At 42.1% G+C, this 21,852-nt stretch overlaps 2 protein-coding genes across 8 annotated transcripts in view; one reads left to right on the top strand and one right to left on the bottom strand.

The window, feature by feature from the left end:
- The window catches only part of LRRC8C (leucine rich repeat containing 8 VRAC subunit C), a 59,626-nt gene extending 55,308 nt beyond the window's left edge, over positions 1-4,318 (bottom strand). Inside the window, exon 1 of the mRNA XM_040072521.2 lies at positions 4,266-4,318. The gene's annotated coding sequence lies outside the window, so the exon portion shown is untranslated. The remainder of the gene's footprint in view (positions 1-4,265) is intronic.
- KYAT3 (kynurenine aminotransferase 3) overlaps positions 1-21,852 on the top strand; it is a 411,900-nt gene that overhangs the window by 373,793 nt on the left and 16,255 nt on the right. Inside the window, exons 1-3 of one of the 7 annotated variants that reach the window (XM_040072526.2) lie at positions 15,498-15,609; positions 18,106-18,150; positions 20,030-20,130. In XM_040072526.2, coding sequence (XP_039928460.1) covers positions 20,032-20,130 — 99 coding nt within the window. In that variant the 5' untranslated portion in view covers positions 15,498-15,609; positions 18,106-18,150; positions 20,030-20,031. Of the gene's footprint in view, positions 1-15,497; positions 15,610-18,105; positions 18,151-19,953; positions 20,131-20,388; positions 20,461-21,318; positions 21,829-21,852 lie in introns of those variants that run through there. The other 6 variants (XM_058421818.1, XM_040072527.2, XM_040072528.2 and 3 more) reach the window with 6 other exon arrangements.

The following is a 21,852-nucleotide window of genomic DNA, read 5'->3' as shown; positions in this document are numbered from 1 at the left end:
ACAGTTCAGAGCTGCGCATACGCATGCAGCGCGAGAGCTGAGAGCAGTGTCGTGCCTATCAGAAGCATCTCCTAGAACAATGCTAAGTTTCAGAACCACAAACAAGTGATCAGACTTGTATTCTACCGTAAATCCACAGTAATCCTGCTTTGTTTCCTGAACAAACACAGAGTTAGTTTAGGACCTATGTTCATGCGTTGCACTTCCATCAAACCCAAGTGCGCTGTGCGAGTCTCCGACTGCGCAAAATTTCCTTTTTTGAGCAGGCTGTCTGAAGAGACCCAACAGCTGGTAAGGTTTTTCAGATAGCAGTATTATCAGAAACACACTTTGGTAGGAAGCCAAGTCTAAGAACTACAAAAACAAGAGTCAAGGTTTTATCATCACCTGAATCAATTAAGAACTTTGAAGTAAAAAAAACTCTAGCCCCATGTTTATAAGAAACTAAATAATAATTTGAAACAAAGCAGACACTGCTTTTAAATCCTGTTCGGTAAAGCACTTGAGTATTGACATATTCCATCTCACTTCAATTAGGCAATAATTTTCCCAACTTTGCAGTCAGTGTCACTGCAAAGTTAGTATTTAAACAATGTTAATGTTTAATAAAAAGTGTTTACTTGGAAAAGACGCTGGATAAGCAACAATCAGTTTCACACTTGCATTGGCATAGGTTGGAAATTAAAGTTTATCTTGTGAATAATTTAAACACAGGCTAGAAACAAACAGTTCTTAGTTAAAAATGTTCAAATTCCCTCCCTTCTTCAAATATTTTGGATTACATAACAAATGCACCTCAAGAGTTTGCTTTCATTCAGATGGAAAAATTAGTTCAAAGTACTAATACTTTAGCATTCAAAAGCACAATGTGCTATTATTAAATTTCAGCTCAGTAGATCCTCATATTTGGATGCAGATGATTTATTTAGCTACCAGAAAGCAGTTAATTTCACAACCCGAACTACTCACAGAATACTGGTCTTTTCCCCAGAAAACTAAGGCAATAATGTCTGGGAAATAAGGGGTTACATTTTCTGGGGTTTGCAATAAGAGCTCAAAAAATCAATGTCACTTTAATTAAGCCTGAGTAAACAACATGACCGCGATTTTGTAGCTGTTGTGCCACAAAACCGAAACTTTGCTAACTGAAATCATTCAAACTACTATCTCACAAAGAAACAAAGTGGTTGTAACAATGTCTAAATTCTACTCAAAATTCGTAGCAACCAGATTGTATTACTACCATATGCTTATTGGCATCACTGGACCACTTACAAGCATTTTTAATCCCTTTAGTTTCTCACAGTCTACTAAATTCTCAATTTCAGTACAAGAAATTGCATTCTAGTTTACAACATCCAAATGTACTTGGAGGCTGAGCCCTTATGATGGAAATGCAGAGACATAATTTATTTCAGTGTGTGCAAATACATTATTACGAAACAGAGCAAAACCAATGAGAATTAAATTTAAAATAGCCCATTACAAGTTCTCCACAATTTGCTTCTGATTGTTGAAAGACCCTAGAATCCTCTCAAGTATACATCAGAAGAGAGTATGTCAGCATTTGTAACAGCTTTACTGAGAGCTGCATCATCTGCCTTCCTCCCAAGGTGCTACACCACTACAAAGGACACCCTTTTCATATCAGTAAGTTTAAATCAAACAGCTGGGGAAACTATTCATAAGTATTATGACCCTTTAGTTCAACAGTGAATTACAATTTGATTTCAACTAGCTAAAAATAAAATCCAGAACTAATTTGTAGCAGACTAACAACTCTTGGGGAAAATAATCCCCAGACCCAAGCATTAAGTACAATAAACAGAAGCTCACTCACCAAGTCTGGTAAAACTCTACCTGGAATTATATAACCTACACCATTTAAACATTAAAGCCAGCATATGCAAATATTAGAATATTAATTCCACTTTATATTTCTCAACCCTCTGCATGGCTACCTGTGATATCGGAACCAAAAAGCTTCATAACCACAGCACAGACTGCTAACTTATCTTTAAAAAGAGTAACTGCAAAAAGCAACTGGCAGAATAGCACTATTTACAAGACAACAGCTGTTATAAGGGTGCCTAAGGATAAATACAGCCCACAGGTTAGCGCTTAGAATACAGAGAGCAGCGTGAAACATTTCGATAGGCAGCACAACGACCCATATAAACCACACCTTATCCCCTTAGTCACATGAAACATCCATTTCTAATCCTAGCTGAGTAAAGCTTTATGGCTTTAGCAGTAGGTATTGTAAGCTGAAGCAGTATTATTAGAGCCACAGTCTCTTTTGCTACCTGTAGCACATCAGCCAGAGCAGGGACAGCAGCAGCTAAAGCAAGACAAGACTTCACCCTCCATTCCCCTTCAGAAGCCCCTTAGAAAAACATTTACTCAACAGTGACATGCCGCTCTACAAGGTTCATTTTACAATGCCAAAATTCTGATGGATGTTTCTTTAGGCACTGTTGCTCCCTCTTTAAAAATTATTAAACATGCTTTCATTAACTCCAAGTAACAGCTGTATTGGTAACTTGCAATAAACAAAAGGCAATTTTCTCCCTATAAAAATCATGTTTTCATGAAAGAGGAAACAAATACAAGCTAGACCGGCAACTCCTTTCTCTCAAAAGTGTAAGGGAACTAGCAAGTTAATATTGTACAATTTCTAAGAGTTACATGAATACTACTGAAGATATAAGTCAATTGCATTATGCAAATGTAAAATTCAGTAGAATGCAATAATACATGCTAATATAAAACTCTCTGATAAACATTTGTTATCTGGCTACAACAGAATGCTTTAAACATTCAAGAAAAACCTTTTAAAAATCCCCCCTGCATCACATATAAACTACTGGCTCTCTGCCAAAATCAATCTAATTTCATTTCACCTCCTTTATGTGGTTCAGAGCCACAGACACTGAAGAAAAGTTACCTCTTCTATACCCCACACTGTCACCTGAGCTACATGGATACTGAAGAAAACATGTACAATATCGATGGACAATACTTAATAAATTCTACAAATACTGTAAGATTTCACTACTTAAACCTCATGGGCTTTCCTTCACCGCTCTCTTGAAAGTTTAAATTTAAACAGGACAGATCAGTAAGGCCTAATCCATTGCCCTCCCTATTAGCCAAATACTTAAGAAAAAATTCCAAAACACCTAAAATAATTGATGCCTTACCTTATCCTTTCAGCAGACAAAGAAAGATGGGAGTCAGCAGAACGTATAGCATAAGTACTTGAAGCCATTAAGAGACTACATAGCCACTAGCTTATTCTAGGACTACATTACAGGTATAGTTTTAAATGACCACACTAGGGGCCAAGGCAAACACAGTTCACCTTATCGGCATAATTAATTACATTCTTAATATAAAATTAAGCTTTAGGGAAGTCCGCTTTAATCACTCCCACATAACTGGTCAACCGCGGCATTCACTATGGCCAAAGTCTGACCCGAAGCCAGGAAGCTGCCCCAGTTTCACCCCTGAGCAGCCGGGTACAAAGTCAGCCTGACGCCACTTGCACAACCCAGCCAGGGCGCAGAGAGGCTGCCACAAGCTCCCTGACTAGGTGGGGCGAGAAACGCATCGGCCGGAGAGCAGAAAGGAAGACAACCACAGACAGGACGGTTTTCGTTCGACACGCAGAACTGTCCAGGCCTCGACACTGAGCTAACTCTTTTCTCCCTTGCGGGGAGGTTGGGGCTTGGCTCCCGCCTGCCGCTTGCTCGAGGGCAGGTGCCGCCTGCACGCCCGGGGCCGAAGGCCGGCAGCTGCCGCCCGGCCGGAGGAAGGCGGCCCCAGGCGACCTGTAGCGCCCGGGTCACTCGAGGACACGCGCGGATATGGGTTACGCAAACCGCGGAGCGGCTTTCGCCGAGCTCCGCCCGCGGGCCCCGCGGCGGCCACAGCCCCGCTCGGCGCCCCGCGCCCGTTCCCCCTGTGCCTCGGCCGGCCCGCGGGGCCACGGCAGGTGAGCGGCCCCGCTGCCGGGCGCCGCCGAGGGAAGGGGCGGCCGCCGCGCAGGCTCGCCGGGCCGCCCGACGAGGGGCGCTGGGCACCCCGCGGGACGGCAGCGCCCTCCCGCTCCGCCGGCGGAGGGAGGACCGCGGGAAAAGCGGGGACTGCGAGAGCTGCCCTCGGAAAGCCCCGCTCCGTGCTGCTCCCCCTCCTTCCGCCCGCGCCTCCCCCGCGGGCCGGGGCCGCGGGGCACCTGTCAGCGGCAGCCGCCCCTCCCTTACCTGCCGCCGCCGCCCCCCGGCCCGCCCGCGCAGCGGCGCTGGGTCCGCGCGCTCCGTCCGCGCGGCAGCCGCCGGCGCAGCGCGAGGCACCGGCTCCAACCGGCGCGTCGGGGGCGGGCCCCGCCGCTGTCACGTTACCGCCCGCGCGGCCAATGGGCGCGGCCGGCGGCGCCGCTGACGGGCCGGGGGCGGGGCGAGCTGCGGCGGACAAAAGCGCCGCGCCCGGCCCCGGCCCGGCCCCGCCGCTCACCTGCGGAACCGCCTGACCGCCCCTCACGGCGGAGCGGGGAGCTCCTGGAACTCCCGGCACCGCGGCCGAGCCCGCCCGCCTCAGAGCCTATCGGTGCGGCGCCGCGGCCGTGCCGGCCCGCAGGCAGCAACCCTCCCCACCCCGTTCGTGCCGGCGTTTGAGTAACCCGAGCCGTCGGAAGAGGTGGAGGAAGTGAGAAAACCATTGTTACCGGCCGTTAGCAAATAAAAATAGAGCGGGTGACGCTCGTGAAATGCAATTTAATCCCACCGGAGGCTGCGGCTGGGACGGGGTGCGGATGCCGGAGCGGCCCCGGCCCGCCGGGGGCGAGCGGAAGGAGCGGGGTGGGGATGGGGAGTGCCGGGGGCCCTGGGCAGCGGCACCGCGCGGGTGCGGTCGGGGTGAGCTCCCCGCGCCGCTGCCGCTGCCCTGCAGCACCGGGGGTCTCCTCCCGGGGCCAGGGACACCCGGCCCCGCCACGCTCTCTGACGGGAGCGATCAAACGCCTGTGCGGCCGGACTCTTCTATGGCTCTTAGTGCTGCTGAAAGCCCGATGCTGATATTATAAAGTTCACAAATAAACACAACGTTTTTAAAAAGTCACAATTCATTTGGCTCTCCTACTTCACCTCCTCTTTCCCCAGTGGGCACTGCAGCTCCCTTCTCCAGATGTCTGAAGAGACCGGCTCTGCTGGGCAAAGGCATGAAAGCCTGAAGGAAATTTTTGATTCCTACCTAGATTTCTACAAAAACTGGGACAAATGGGCTCTGTCTCCCTCCTCTTAGTCGTGCAAACAGCTCACTCTTTTCAAGTAATTGTCCTGACATATTTTCATTATTAGTTACACCATTGCAAGGACTTAGTCTAAGCTCTATTTACAGTACAATTGCACTCCTTACACAGGCTCTGCTATGGTAATGCTTATTCTCTATCCAGTCATCAATTTTGTGGGAAAAATGACAATTTTGAAAATATTGCTTTTCCTCCAAGAAACACAAAAATATTTTTCTCCGAGCTGTATGAAACTGCCTTGCCTTCATTTTAAATAGCAAAGACACTAAATTTTGCAAAAGTTAACAACTTTCAAATAGTATTCACAGTTTTCAAATGTGTATTCAGTACACATTTATTGAGTGGTGTTAGTTTAAATTTAGAGACATTAAAACATATCATACCTTTGAGGAAGCACAAGGATTGCACTAGAGTCAAAAGTGAAACTAAAACAAAAGGGTAGCTCACTCTTTAATCCAAACGTGTAGAAATACCAATGAAAATGTGTGTTGAGGAAAAATATTATTAAAAAAAAAGCCCGTTTGTTTTTCTAGTTTGCAGTCACGGTGGTAGCCTAGCAGGGAATGTATTTGTTTTAGGATGATAGTTTCTACTTAAAGTGATGTACGTTGATAGTAATCTAACCTCAGAGAAACAGCTACTGTCACCACAAAGATGTCAACATCGTGGCATTGTCTGCAATTATCGCTCCAAGAGTCCTTGGTGAGCTTTGGTAAATAGCAGAGAGCAGGCCAGCCTCTTCCCAGGAGACCTGCTGCCTTCTTAGTTGGCTGTATCATCGAGACAAATTTTCTGCTCTATTAGGGTTTCCCTGAGGAATTGTTTAATCTGTTTTACTGGGACCATTTCCCCTGTCCATGAGCAAAATAAATAAAAGTACATCTCATTTTATAATCTTGCTTTCTACCAACTCAAAAATAAAAAGTCTGTCTCCAGGATCTGCCATATTTTCTCTTTGTCAACAATATGCTAGGAAGACAAGTGAATCTTTGGCTAAATTATAAAACCAAGAGCTATTTGTGCTAAGAATCAAAGTATTGAATTAAGTCAGAACATGGAAATTAATGTTCATAAGGTTCATAATTGCTTGAGCAGAAGATTGCAGCACAATTATCTGGGTTTATTTCTTTCTTTACTCTGATACTGGGTAGCTCCTGGGGAAGCACAAGGGGAGGACTCAAGACATGTGCTGCACCACAGCAATCTCTGAGCAAAGGAAATATTTTGTTAACATCTTACTCAAAAGCAACACTGTTTTAGCAGTACAGCTACTCACTTTATACCTAGCAGATCAAGCTCATCTTTAAAGTTAGCTTAATGACAATTTTTTCAGCATTAATTTATTCCAGTCTTTTTCAAGCAACATTGTCTGGAAAATGTTCTTCAAGCTCCAACACCCTTTCTGTTTGTTTATGACAGCCATTTATAAGATGCTGAAAAACAACAGCTTAATAATACTGTGAAAGTTGAGCTTCCTTTCACACATCGTGCCATCCCCTGGTCTTTTTTAACTTGCTGTTTAGATGTCACAAACACAACTTTGAATATATATATATAAAATAGTGATTTTAAATGTTATGCTCAGTGTTACTACTGGGTATCCAGAGCATTTGCTTCAACCCCTTCACTGGTACAGTTTTGGGAAATCTCGTGTAGTAAGAAAGGGAAGGCTATATAGTAAAGTGATGTATATTTAAAAGGTAATACAGTCAAAACTTCATTTTGAAATATTTTCTATTGAAAATTCTTTTTAATATTACAGAGGTGGTATTACTCTTGTATTTTAACCCTCCAGCAGTGCTTGGAGTTGTAGGAGCAGCAGCATCTTGATCATGCTGGCAGCAGTATCTGAAGCTGAGCCGGTTCTGTAAATAAAGCACCCTATGATAACTTGCCTTGTGATCACCAAGTGCGGTTCCGGCTATCTGATTCTCAGGATCCTGTCTTTTGGTATGAAAGGCTACAGCTGCGTATTTAGGTGAAGCATGAACAAGCAGATCACAACTCTTGAACTCCTAAAACTCCATACTACCACCATTTATTCTCCATAAGAAAATAAAAAACATGTAAACTTCATAGTTATTCATATAATTTAATTTCATTCCCTGGCACATTCTGATTTTTATCTCACTTGCTCTTTCTGGCATTTGCTAAAGCCTCTTTGTCCTCTACTGACAATTTATAAAGCACACGTTCCATACGCTCCAGATTGCAGATTCCTGCTGCAGTACCGTGGCTCGCAGCGGCCAGCCAAGGCTCTCCGGCAGGGCGGGTATTCTAGAGCAACACTTCCCTCTGCCGGAGCCGAGGGCAGCCACAGCTCTGCCGGCCTGGGGGGACCCACGCGTCCCCTGCCTCCCGCTCCGGCAAGAGCGCTGCTCCTCCCAGACGGCGTGGGGCACTACGAAAGTAGCAAAGCTCAAAATAATCCACCAGATGAATAGGATAATCATAAAAAAATTCCTCCAGTATCATCTGGACAGACACATTGACATACTTTCTTCTCAAGACGGGAGTATCTCAAAGCCATAGATAATGTGAAATCTGGGAGTCTCAGGGTCTGACATTTCATATTCCCTCCAAAATCCTGACAGCTTTATGCCAGATGAAATTAGAACAATGTTTAAAAACACCTTTTACCCAAATCATCAATTATTTCTTTCTTTATAGTGTGTAAATATATAGGGCCCTGCAGGGAAACAAAACAAAACAAAACAAAAAAACACACAAAAAAAAAACAACCAACCAAACAAAAAACCCAAAAAAAACCAGTTAAGAATTGCCTTGCCTGCACCTCTTGTGACTCTATGAAAACTAAGATGGTGCTACATTGAATTTTAACAGAGTGCCACACTTCCTACCAGGCCATCTGTTCCAAACTGCCTGCATTAACCAGAGTATGGCATTTTACAGGGGAGTTGATGGAGGCTCCTGTATTCACATACAGCTGTCTTGCCTTCAAGTCATTCAGTGATTGGCACATTGTCCTCAGCTGAGGGTGAGTGTTAGAAGGAAGGGGAGAGAGAACTGCAGAGATACATGAGTAAGACTGTGCTTAATTCTTGCCCTTCACAAGGACAGGAACTGGTTCCAGTGCAGTACTACATGTGCTCCTAACTCATTTGTAAGAACACTGCTGAAAAACACAATTAAGCATTTTACTGAACAAAGTTTCTGTTCACATACTCTGCTGAATGAAGGCTTTTAGTGGACTTCAAAACATAGGAAGAAGATGAAAAAGCTGAAGATAGAAGAAGGCAAATAGAAAACACAGATATAATTCTAAACCAAAAGTCCCTGTCAGGGAAATTTATTTCGAAAAGGCAGACAGAGAGACAGAGACTTTTTCTGTTCCATAGAAGAAATGTCAAAAGATTGGTTCAAGGTGGTACTCAGTGTTGAAAGGTAAAACAGGTACGAGTGCTGAAAGCCATACTGAGGTTAATTGGAATAAGCCACCATTATAAAACAAGTAACAGCTAGGTGATTCTTGATCTTTGTTCAAAATAAAAGCCTGTGCTAAGCACACAGAAGGTCTGCTTAGAATATATAATATGAGAAGTATTTTACATGAACAAAAAAAAAAATTAAGAGTTTGGAGAAGAAATAAAGGGCTTGAATAAAGAAACCAGAATGTCAGGATTAGGGAGGCATTCTGAGTAATAACAAAAGGGAAAGGAAATACAAAAGCAAACCCAACAGCATAAGGTAGCATAAGCACTGCTTTTCTCAGCAGGTCGTTTTCCAGTCATTGCCCTGGTTTTTAGTGCTGAAGAATGGGATTCTCTGTCATGTCAATAGTGTTGCATTTTCGCCTCCTGGTGATCCTTGCATCTTGTCAATTAATTGTAAAATCTGTCTGAGGCTTTCCAAGGAACTTCTAAGCTGGACTCGAAGTAGACAGCATAAGATGAGTATTTGTCTTCTAAGACTTTCAACACAAAATAAATGTTGGCTGTAGTAGCCCTGCAGGCATTATCAGCTCACATTTGACACTTAATACTGCATTACAAATAATTACCATGTGTCTGCTAGAATGCTACTAACAAATAATAATTAAAAACAAAATTAGTGCTCTGGGATTCAAATACCATTCACACTTACTGCTCACAAATGCTTTGACTCCACTCAACAATTCTAGTATTGCAAGTACAAGTCATAAAACAGGCAATTAAGAATATAACATTTGAAACACTGCATCACATAATTTTCTGCAGAAATATACTTCAGTGTATTCTTATGCAGATCCTGGTTTCTCTCAACTGTCCCAGGCCTCTTTCACTTATGCTATCTTATTTTTTACATTTCATTCACCTTGCACAGGGGTGAGAAATTCACACCTAATAAATATTTCATTAATTCCCGCTTCTGTTTGCTCAGCACCCTTGCAAAGTCTTGAATTTCTTGAATTCAGCACTTGTCTGGGGCCAACTTTATGCTTGCTAGAAATCAGAAGTCCTCTAGTAGGGAACTGTGTTCCCTACTGACTGTGTTGTTTTATGTCATCTCTGATCCTTTATTTGTTAGGCCTCAGACATGCAGCCCTGATTTTAACTGGGAAAGCCCAAGAGGGTCACTCCCTTCAAGTTTTCTCTTGTTGCTGATTATAGTCCCTAGCTAATTTTTCATCAGAAGTTGCAGCTGCCTCAGATCTGCAGCCTGGTTTATGCGTGAAGTCGCTCCCCACTTTGGGGTTACCCAAACGAAGTGGATCAATTAAACACTTTTGGTTACAAGGTTTCACTTGGGATCATTTTGAAGCACTCAATTTGGGTTCAACCGCTATAGGCTCTTTGCTATTTAGCTTGCCCTTAAAAAAGCTAACCTGCTCTTCACCTTGCTGTCTCAGATCATCCAAAGACCAAAGGAAAATTATTTGTCTTCAGCACACATTCAATCTGGATCTTCTCCCCATTCCCTTCAGTCTTTTTTCTGAATGTGTATTTTGAGGTTGGTCGTGATTTAGCTGAAAAAGTTATTCCAAATGTCCCTCCAGAGAGTGTACACATCAATTCTTTACTACTTGAAGCTCCTGCCAGAAAAAAAGTCACAGAATCACTTTCTGCTAACTTGAGGAACCCATAAGAAAAAATGTCTCTGCTACATCTCAACAGAAACTTGCTTTATGTTTTCTAGAGAGCACGGGAAAAACAAGACAAGAAGGTCTGTTATACCAAAGTATCTTCACCTCAACTCAAATACAAGGAAGGTACCACTGGAATTTGTCAGAAAATACTTCCATTGTCATACCCTCTTTCATTATTATTAACGGCATGATTCTACGGCAGGGAAAAAAGCTAATTTTGTCCACGAACCCTCACAACATAAAAATATTTAATTTTATTTAAAAAGCCAAAGATACATAGACACAATATAAGATCAGCATTGGTGGTATGAAGAATATCCAAATAAATTAATTGCTTGTGGATACTGGTAAGAAATGTTAGAGCTTTCCAACACCTGCTTCACTCTGCAGTTGCATTCAATTTTCTTTCTCATACTTTCATTAAAAATGTATGAGGTCATTTAAAATTGAGTCCTCTCAGCACCTTCTAAGATTAGATCTTTAGAGGCAATAATGCAAGTATAATCTGAATTCCGGGATCACGTTAATTGGCCATGGTGCCCTTTTTAAAACAGTGCCAAGCTTATACAGTGACTACTATCTGATAAGCAAATTGTAACAGTGCAGCCTACCAGGAAAGAAAAGAAAAACTCATTATTTTTTAATGAGAATCGAAATAAATGCTTACAGCGCAACCTGTTATGGGGTGTTCCTTGGCACATGTTTGGAATGTTTAATCACAAAACAATGTAGTCAGGCAGGAGTCATACAGCTCACCCCAAATGACTGAAAAATCCTATGCAGTTGTTTAATACTCCATATTCTGAGTAATATGGAAATTCTCACTGAAGTATTTCTAGCTTCCTAGAATTCCCTTATGCAATCCAGTGTTAGTCACACTCTGTGGGAGCAGAGTCTCACATCCTCCTCTCCAATCCAGATGCTGGCAGGACTCAGCCTTTAGGAAAAAAGCTGGGCTTGCGTGGTATTTGGGCTGTACTTCTTCACCTGTATTATCATGCATTCTTTTCAAGATGGCACACTAATTCCTTGGAACATCTCTTTGAAAAGGATTTGCAAAAGACAATATTCACACTCTTTCTTGAGCAGGGCTTACAGCCACAACATGGCAGACCGTGAAGTGGCAATGAGGCCATGGGCTGGGGGTAAGGATGGTGCCTCCCACCCGAGAGACTCCAAATGATCCATGGCTGAGAGGTGTGTGGGTGTCCTGCCTAACCTCCTGCACAGGCGTGAGTACAGGACACAGCTGCTGCAGGCACCAGCATGCCTTTCTGTACTTTTGCTTGAAAAGCAGAGCTGTGCAATTCTGAGGGAGCAAAGGAATAGAGGAAGATACTGAGAGAAGGAATTGTGAGCAAAGAGATTATCTCACCTGCTATCCCGTTGATTTTGTAATGAGAAAAATGGGCTTTTGTCCATTTCTTGTTGGTAAACAAGACTGTGACAAAGAGTTGTAGGCCTCATCATTAATTAAATGTTTTTTCTTGTTGACAAAAAAAATCTTTAGAGCCTTAAATTCATATTAAAAGGAAATTACAACACCTACCTGCCTTTTGGAACTGCCACATATAAAGTTTTATTTTTATGACTTGTATAATACCACTTTGGAAAGTACTTGGCTGTATGCCAAGTGAAAGCTGATTTAAATTTTGTGGTTTTCATCTCTACTTTGATCTGACCAAGGTACAGGTTTATTAGAGTCTTATCTACTGCAGCTAGGGGAGAAAACTCTGATGGACAAAGCACAGCTGAAGTCAGCTGATTTTTTATGGACTGTTAATAGTGTGCTTGGGTACGCAAATTCTGCCAAGTAATTTTGTCCTCTTCAATTGAACTGCCTCACTAATCAGTTGTGAAGTGTAGAAACTTCTGACCTCCTTTCCTATATTAAAAAAGAAAAAAAAGAAAAAAAAAAAAAAGTGGGAGTATAGAAAAAGAAATCACTTCTAATGAATGAGAATGTGCTAAGCTGCCATGGTAGATTTTATCAAAAATTGAGGCAGCATTATTAAGCACTTACAAAGTGAGAGAGATGCTTCTAAACTGAACCTCAGTACAAGATACTTGGAGTGATTAAAAAGGTCAGAAAAGTTAAATTCGAGTGATGGCAAAGTTACTTTTAAAATATAGAAATAGATATTATTTTTATGTATGAAAGATAAATCTAAAAAAACAAATGCCTCACCACACTAAATTTATTACTTTAGCTGAGTCCCGGGTTTCAGGACTGATTTAATTTTATGAAAACTGTTGAATGCTGCATTCATCAGACAATGTATTTTATCATTAGGCTCAGCGTTCCTGTTTTGCCTGCTGTGTCAGAACTGGTAAAATTCTTTTAAGTTAGTGATCTTTGAAACAGAAGTTTTGGAGCTTCACACTGCTCAAAGTGTAGGAAGGCTGTACTGCTTGCTCAGTTTCTCTAAAACTGATCAGACAGGCCTCCTTCAAGACCATCTGACTGATATGCATAGTGATGATTTCCTGTTTAAAGCACAAAATAACATTACATTAAAAATAAATTGTCATTTTGGGGGGGAAGAATTTGAAAGACTGCTACTGGACATAGGTAGCAACTACAAGATTCATAGATGTCCACTAGTACAGCAGACTGATTGTTGCAGAAGTTGAACCTCTTATATGTTTTTCGTATAATTTCAGTTGGAATTTAAGCCAAAACTGTTGGACCAGAGGCTACAGAATTGTAGCTAAAAGAACAAACACTACTGTCTTTGCCACATTAGCTAAACTGCAGTGGATTCTATAAACTCACATGCTCAAAAGATTCTGTTTCACCAACAAGAGTCACAGTCTTGCAAGAGAGGAAATGTCAGTGCCAGTTGGAGCAGATAAGATCCAAACCCTCCTGTATTCTTGACTATCTCTGCTGATCTGGTAAACACTGAGCATCACTTAGAGTAAGAACTCAAACTGAGCTTGTTTCATCATTTGAGGATGAATCAGGAGAATCTTAACATCCCTTCAGCTATCTGTATCATGGGCCTGGAGTAGACAGGATGATGCAGAAGCCTGGGAAATATCACAATTCATAGATTACCCCATGACATCTGCTTTGTACAGAAGTCTCTGAAAGATACGAGCATCAAAGGAACACAAGGCCAAGGGTAGGCTGAAGTTTCTTTCTCCCCCTTTTTGAAGCTCTCATGACACAGCACAGGTTGGGATCTGCTGCCCTCCAGTGCATGCTTGCAGATGTCCTCTCTGCCAGAGGACTGCATTTTGAGACCACCAGAATTCTTAAGAAGCATTAAAAAAAAAAAAAAAAAAAAAAAAAAAAAGTATTAAATTCTTTGTGTGCCTTATTTAGGATCTTAATTTTGCTGTTTTGTTCTGGCCTTGTCAGAGTATTTCTACATACAAGTAGAGTGTTCTAGTTTGTTCTATGAAATTGGTTCTCTTCAGTCAGCTCTTACTCTTTCCTTTTCTATGAATATACACAATGATTACATACACAACACAATAAATATGGTAATGATGTGCAAATAGTGTATCTATTCCCTTTCATATCTGCATTTAGCCCATAATCCTTATCTTTGTGATTCTTACTGACACATCAGAGATCTTTCTAGTAACCACACTAAAAGGAAACAATGAAGACTTCCAATAGAAAGTATTTTCTCACTGGCTTGTACCGTTCTTTCAAAAATATTTATCCATATTATTGAACATTTTGTTGAACAAGAAATGTATTTGACACAATGTCATGCCAAGTCCTTGTAAAATCTGATTTGTGGATTCTTTCAGCTCTGCAGAACCACAACGGGACTTAGCATAAAAAATTAATTGGAGTTGTATGGCCTTTCTCTTAAACAATGATGTACAATTATGTGCATCAGTACAACGGTGTTGATATTAAGGCAAATCTGTTTTGTAAAGATTTATAAAACCAGGAAAAAGAAGCTGCAAAGACATTTAAAATATATATACATATTTCTAACAGAATCAGCAAATTTGGTGATGATGAGGGGTTGACTGAAGGGAACTTTTTCAACTACAAACTGAGTAAGTCTCTGTCCTGATTGTGAAGGGGAACCTTAAAAATACAGATTCCATGAGTTTATGGAATACCTTAAGAAATCTGGAAAATCTCACTCTTTTCCTTTAAGTGGTTAACTTAGGCATGAGATAATTTTTTACGATTTTGTCACTTTATTCCCTGCAGAAAGGCCAAAGCCCAAGAAAGGCAACCAGTTAGCCCAGTTTTTCCCAACAGAGCGCCAAGTTTTATGATACCTGGGAGATGTTGCGTACATGTGTGTAGCTCTGCAACAGGATGTAGCTGGGCACGAAGAGATGAGGGGGAAAAAAAAAAAAAGAGCGTAAATCAAGTTCTGATTTAAAAAAAAAAAAAAAAAAATCAACAATCCACCACAACTTGCCACCGGGGAGAGACATTTCTAAGCCTTGGTTCTGCCCCGTCGCTGCGCCGCACTGCGCCCAGTCCTCTGGCCCTCAGCAGCTCCTCACCCGCACGGCGGGACCGGCGGGCCCGGCGGGACGGGCTCTCTGCGGCCCTCGCACTGGAGGAGCGGGCGGGACGGGCTCTCTGCGGCCCTCGCACTGGAGGAGCGGGCGGGACGGGCTCTCTGCGCCCCTCGCACTGGAGGAGCGGGCGGGACGGGCTCTCTGCGGCCCTCGCACTGGAGGAGCGGGAGGGACGGGCTCTCTGCGGCCCCCGCACTGGAGGAGCGGGCGGGACGGGCTCTCTGCGGCCCTCGCACTGGAGGAGCGGGCGGGACGGGCTCTCTGCGGCCCCCGCACTGGAGGAGCGGGAGGGACGGGCTCTCTCCGCCCCTCGCACTGGAGGAGCGGGCGGGACGGGCGCTCTCCGCCCCTCGCACTGGAGGAGCGGGCGGGACGGGCGCTCTCCGCCCCTCGCACTGGAGGAGCGGGCGGGACGGGCGCTCTCCGCCCCTCGCACTGGAGGAGCGGGCGGGACGGGCGCTCTCCGCCCCTCGCACTGGAGGAGTGGGCGGGACGGGCGCTCTTCGGCCCTCGCACTGGAGGAGCGGGAGGGAAGGGCGCTCTCCGCCCCTCGCACTGGAGAAGCGGGCGGGACGGGCTCTCTCCGGCCCTCGCACGGGAGGAGCGGGAGGGACGGGCGCTCTCCGCCCTCAGAGCGGCGGGACGGGCGGCCGCGGTCCCGCCCATCGGGAGCGATCGCGGCGGAGGCGGAGGCGGTGTCGGGGCGGTGAGTGTGGCGGCGCCGGCCGGGGCGGAGGCGCTCCCCTCGGGGCCTGTCTGTGCCGAGCGCCCGCGGGGAGGCGGCTCCCAGCCGGAGCTCGGGGTGGCCGCGCGCGTTGTCCCGCGGAGCGGCCGGGCCCGGCCCGGGAAGCCCGGCTCTGACCGAGGGGGCCTGTGGGTGAGGGCGGGCAGCGTCGGTGCCCGGCAGGTTCCGGCCTCCCACCCGCGTGCTGCAGCTTGGAAACAAGTGTGGGTGGGAGCGTAAGTGCAACACCGAGTGCACCGGCTGCACGGTAGAGCTGATCTACGAGGGGAAAAAAAAACCCAAACAAAAACCCAAAACAAACAACAACAAAAAACCAACACCACAACACCCCCCCAAAACAAAAAAAAAAAAAAAAAAAAGCCAACAACAAAAAACTCCATAACCTCATCCCACTTCTTAATCCAGATGGTAAAATTTATTTCTCTGCATGCAGTTTGCTCCATTCCTTGTAGATTGTGAAAGAAGAAATGACAAAAGGTTGGCTACTATGGTAAATCTTTCTACTACTGCAGATTTTAAGTTCAGTGCCCTTGCCAACTTCCCTGAGTACAGTGATTTTTGCAACAGTTCTCTTGGCTCAATAAGCCATCTATTGCATAGAGATGGTAGGAAAGAAAAGCCTCCTGGAGAGGCCTCCACTGGTAAGGTGGCAGCTTTCTTTTCTCCAAGGCTTTCATCCTCTAGACAACAAGAAGAGACAGTCCTTCAAAGGCTTGATGGCATTTAGCTGACGTGTAACTTTTTCAAGGTTTGCGTATCCAAAAAAATATTAAACCCAATGCAAATATAACAGGGATTATATTTACATTATGACATTACTGTGGTGGCAGACAGGCTTTCAGTGTTTCTAGCAATGTTTGTCACTGAGGCTCCATGGTAAAATGAGACAATTTGTTACCTCAGAAAATACAGCAGCTTAAGGGGTCTGACCAAGTGTTGTTCAAGCCCTGTGACATGGTTTTTTTTAGAGATGGAACAACTGAAGTTCAAAAATGAAGGAAAAACAGCATTTGGCCTCTTGTTTCAAAGAGGAAAAATCAATTAATTACAAATTGTAACTTTTTAGAAAATGCCCCAGAGGTTCAGCAGCATCCCAGCATCAGGGTACTGTATGACCAAGAGGCTGGGCAGCTAAGGGAGCAGAGGAGCCTACAACTCAGAGATTGTATCTGTGCTGCAACAGTTACAAAGTACAGCAGGAACTAAATGATTGTTAGTACACACACATGTATTCATCTATTTCCCATGACCAAGTCCAACTGTATCTTCCAGTGTAGTTTAAGTGTGAACCTGTGTTTCAACCAGATTTGCAACCAGAGTGTGTCTTCCTACCAGTCCCACTAAAAAACATTTACTGCACTGACCTTCCTGGTAGCCTTGCTTGCTCCTCACTCCCCTGAAAGCATAGAAAGGAGTAGCAGGAATAGTCATTTGTTATCCCTTTTCCTCTAACGTTAATTTTCCTGTTTTCTCTATGGATATGCAAGCCCGAGTTCCAGGAGGACTCAGGAGCTGACTGCATGATTGCATGACTGCTTCAGAGCACTGAAAATTTGAATGGGATGAAAAGAATTCCTAATTTAATTTCTGTGTTTACCAGACATGACTCTTGGCCAAAATGCTGATGACTGGCTCCAAGATTGAAAAAAGAAACATTAAAAAGACTAAGAAAAAAAAATTTACCTTTTAATTCCTCCGCAGAGATCAGTGCATTTTCTCCGTTTGAAGAACCTTACAAATTTTGAAGAGTTGAAATGAGGTTTGCAGTACTTGTCTAGCTGCCTGGCATTGTGTAACTTCTCTGATCTGGAAGAAACTTTGTATCCCAATGATAAAAACTTAGCTTAGGATAATATAAACCATCTCATTGATGTGCCTTACACATACTTGGTTGTGCTAAAACACATACAGGGGTAATAATTGAGAGTGTATTCACCATAAAAGTAACAGGAAATAATTCTCTTGAGCATGTGGTATGTCTTTACACGTCATATAAAAATGATAGTGGGAATGTGTGTGTTTGGAAAAAAAACACTTTTTTTTTTTTTTTTTTTTTTTTTTTTTTTTTTTTTTTTTTTTCTCCTCAGTGTGTGGGAGAGTATCTGGTTGTACTAAGGAAGCCTTTTCCTTTACATCCTAGAGGAGATTAAGTGGAGGTACAGATGAGTTACAGATGAGAAAAGAGACATTTTTAGAAATGAAAGAAGTCATAAAAGTACTTTATAGGAGGCTTTCTCATTTAATGGCCAGTAGTCTTGTCTCTTGAGTCTGAACAAATGCTGTTCAGTTTTCACTGGAAAAGTGTCACAAAGATAAAAACAGTGGGAGAAGTGTGACATGCCAGTGCCAGTTCTTACTGAGGCTGTTCATCAAAGTCATTTTCTTTATGTTCCTCATAAAGTTTTCACAGTTTCTATGTTTCTGTGGTATTAAAGGTGGATATAATTTTTTCTTCAGGTATTTTAGGCACTTGAAGAGATTGACCACAGCACAGTTATACAGGTCTGCTGCTGTTCATGCAGTGTGGTGATTTTGTGACTGCCTCATGTCAAATAATGGCTTTGTTTCTCAGTGCACCATGGCACTAATGCTGGAAATATTTACAACTGTCAGTAATTTTTACTTTCAAGTTAGTTCTGCATGTAAGGCTTGCACGTTTTTTGTTTAATTTTTCTATTTCTCAATACAAAATGAAACAAAGATATGCATGTTTGTCTCTCTGTGCTAACTAACTACTGCAAGTTTTCACAGTGGGCTGCAAGAGTTATGCTGGTTTTGGTCTGGCCCTGGGGAATAGCACCAATGTCATGGTCATGTTTTAAGATAGCATCGGTATATTACACAAGTGGTTTTTGTAACCTTAAACAAGAAGAGAAATAGAGACCTTCATAATCTTTTTGATTTTGCTTAGCTATTCTCAAAGATAACCTTGAATATGCTAAGTGGTTTTATTAGAAATCACTTAAAATGGATTTTCAGGTCTTTTTTAAACACATGTATTTCTTCTGTGTCTTTCAGAGTATCTGCGGATTAGTGTCAAAGATTTACTTGCTGTTTACTTTTGCTAGTCCTCAGACTAGCAGAGTTTCTTGTAAAGGAACATGAATTGTTTGCTTGTAGATTGCTAAATGCAATGGGATTATGGGGGTATTTTGAAGGTCTAATTGAGTTAGCCCCAAATCACTGCTGTGTGAGAAAGACTCTAATTTCAGAAGTGAGACTGAGTTTGTAGCACTGGAATAAGAGAAAGGCAAAATCAGCACACTTCTAAAACTTATGCATTGAGTCGTCTTTCACTGGCCTTTTCTATTAGTTAATAAGTGTAAAGGACACTTTCTTGTTGGACTAAAGGCATTCTTCTTAATGAAAACATCATATTTTATGGAGCTCTTGATTTACCTTTTTTCTTTCTGTTCACAAGGCTCGCACAGTATCGCTTTAAGAGGCAATGGCTCTTCTTTGTTTCTAATACAAATAGGGTCATTTTTCCTTTTTTTTTTTGTTCTCTTCCCCTTCTCAGGTAGCAAAGTCAGGTGGAAACAGGAGTTATATACCCATTAATGAGTTAATAATTATACTGTTGTGGCTACTGTGTTTCTGACATTAGATTTGTGGTTACATGTTTCTAACATATTTCAGTCATTGTGGCAATGTAATCTAATACATAAGTTTTAAAGTATCTTCTGGAAATAGTTGCCTGAAGAACCAGTCCTTACTTTTTTTTTAATAGTTATTAATTAACAGGACACGTTTTCTCCAGTCTGTGCATGATCTATTACTCTACACAAAGTGTCTTTTCTAGCTGTTTTCAGCCGTGGGACATATTTAATGTTTGCCAAGTTACTGTGACAAAACTTAGTGTAGTTACATAAAGTTCATAGGCCTCCCTCTCCAGTGTGACTGGTCATCTTAATTATCCTGATTTCAGCATACCTGATTTGAAGCACATGGAAATGGAGACCAGTTTTAAAGATGTGTAACTTGTAAAAAAATTGGCTCTTTTTCCATTCTATATTAGCAATTTTAATAGCAATTTTTATTACACAAACACATTTTCACAAGAATTCTAACAGAGACTTTGAAGCTTGAATTGCATGTAGTCTTAGCTGTTATTCAAAGAAAAGAAGATCAGTGTTGTCAAATAAAGGAAATTTTCCTTTATGAGATGACACTCAGAAACATTTTTCAGCTCTGTCAATTAGAGAGTTTTGTTCTCTGTGCTTACAACTGTGACAAAGTAGTAATTTGGTAGCACTTACTTAATTGAAACAATATCACTGCAGGGAAGAGGAGAGGATCTTACCTTAAAATTGCTTAGTGATGTGTAGGAACTCCTTCCTAGAATCTGTGAGGTTTTTCAGGTCACTTATTTATTATGCAGGCATGTTTCTTGCTTCACGAAACCTCTGTTGCCGTGGCATTAGAACATGCCAGCTAAGAACAGATTTGCTTTCCAGATCCTTCAAACATTCCACGTCTGCAGTAAGTATTCCTTCAACTCCATAGAGAAAACTCATGCAATGTTTTAGAGATGCAATAATTTTGCAATGTTGCAAATATATATGCCTTAGCTGTGTTTTATTTCTTGTTATAGATAAAAACATTTACTATCAAGAACAAAATAAGGTCTTTGAATCAGTCAAATATTAACCACAGTAGCGTAACAGAATTTGGTGATTATTGTTTTGTGTATCCTTTTCAGTCTTTAAAGTCACATCTAGCACATAGCACGCCAGAAAGATTGCCTAGCTTTTAGAGAGAAGCTTGAGATACGGGAGATAGGTTCAATTTCAGCTTTATCACAGGCTTTTGGTAAGAAAATTGATTTCTTTCAATCTCAGTTTTCCTTTAATGATATGGGAGTAATGTTACTTCTTGATGCTGCAATCACAAGGGGTCTATAAATACTTTAAACTTAATTTTATATTGAATCTTCTCAATTTCCTAGCTTAACTGCTAGGTTAACTGCTAAGATTGTGTCGCTTCATTTAAATCTTCCTGTTATGTTGAGAGAAAACAGCTTTGCAACATGGCAGGCAGCTGGAGGTGACACTCTGCATTCCATATAGAACATTGGAATGTACATTGTGTTCCCAGTTCATCCAGTCAACAAATTGAGTCTCAGGCACATGACAGATCCTTCAAAACAGATGCTTGAATCATTATACTGGAAAGCTATAACGTATTTTGCCCATATGAGAAGTTTCTTTTAGTGTGCAAACCACTTTGTAGGTCAGCTTTTGCCGGAGTCACTTTTTCATATGCTGTATGTATTTCTGTTCTATTTAATTGAGTTGAGTATTCACATTAAATGTCCTCAAATTTAATACTGATTGTTTTGTTTTTTTCTTTTTTAATTTTTAATTTTCTCAAGATCTTGGCTTAAGTTGTAGCTCTTGACAGCGAATTGTGCTATTTATTTATGTACCATGTCAGAGTATTTGCTTCCAACATTATTAAATTTATTGACATTCAATTTATTACAAGTTTATCTGAATTAAGAAAAAAGATAAATACAAGCAGCACCTGGCTTTCTATCAGGTGCTTCCCTTGTTAGAAAGTGTTAGGGAAAGTAGGAGGTCAGTTAGAACTTGATGAAGACCTGGTTCTCCTGCTTAACACCTGTCTTTGACTCTTGGAAATCCTAGCCTTGCACCTAGAAATGGATTGGAGATTATCAGGTGATGACATAAGTGGGCTGAAAGAGAAAAGAGTCTTAAGATTTGTCATGACCTTCTGGAAAAAAAGAACACCAATGGAGGTTTCATTTTAAAATCTCAGTTAATTAGCTGGCTTCTGCAATGTACTAAGATTGACCTGAGTCCCACTGTAATCTGAATCTGTGAAAACCTGAAAACTAATGCAAGTCCTGCTATTCTGTTTTAAAACTAGCTCCAAGACATAAGAAAGAATGAAATAGAATGACTGGAATTGATAATATTTAAACTAATATAGTATGGAACATTAAGGTGAAGTCTTATTTTATTGTCAGTACATTTTTTAGCTAGGGAAGGTTACTCAATGGAGTTAAGATTTACATTATAGTTAATTATAAAAGTCCTGCAGTTGATAAACCTTTAGCTTTTAGCTAATTGAAACAATTTAAGGAGAGGCAGTGCATGGAACAAATTTACTTACGGCAGCATGCAGAATTCTCATTGCTAATTAGCAAGATTCAAGGTGAGTTTTATTCCTTCCTCTACA

The sequence above is a fragment of the Hirundo rustica genome, chromosome 9 (genome assembly GCF_015227805.2).
Source record: "Hirundo rustica isolate bHirRus1 chromosome 9, bHirRus1.pri.v3, whole genome shotgun sequence".
Taxonomy (NCBI): Eukaryota; Metazoa; Chordata; class Aves; order Passeriformes; family Hirundinidae; genus Hirundo; species Hirundo rustica.
The sequence above is the reverse complement of the archived record's forward strand: the minus strand, read 5'-3'. Positions and strand labels throughout refer to the sequence as shown.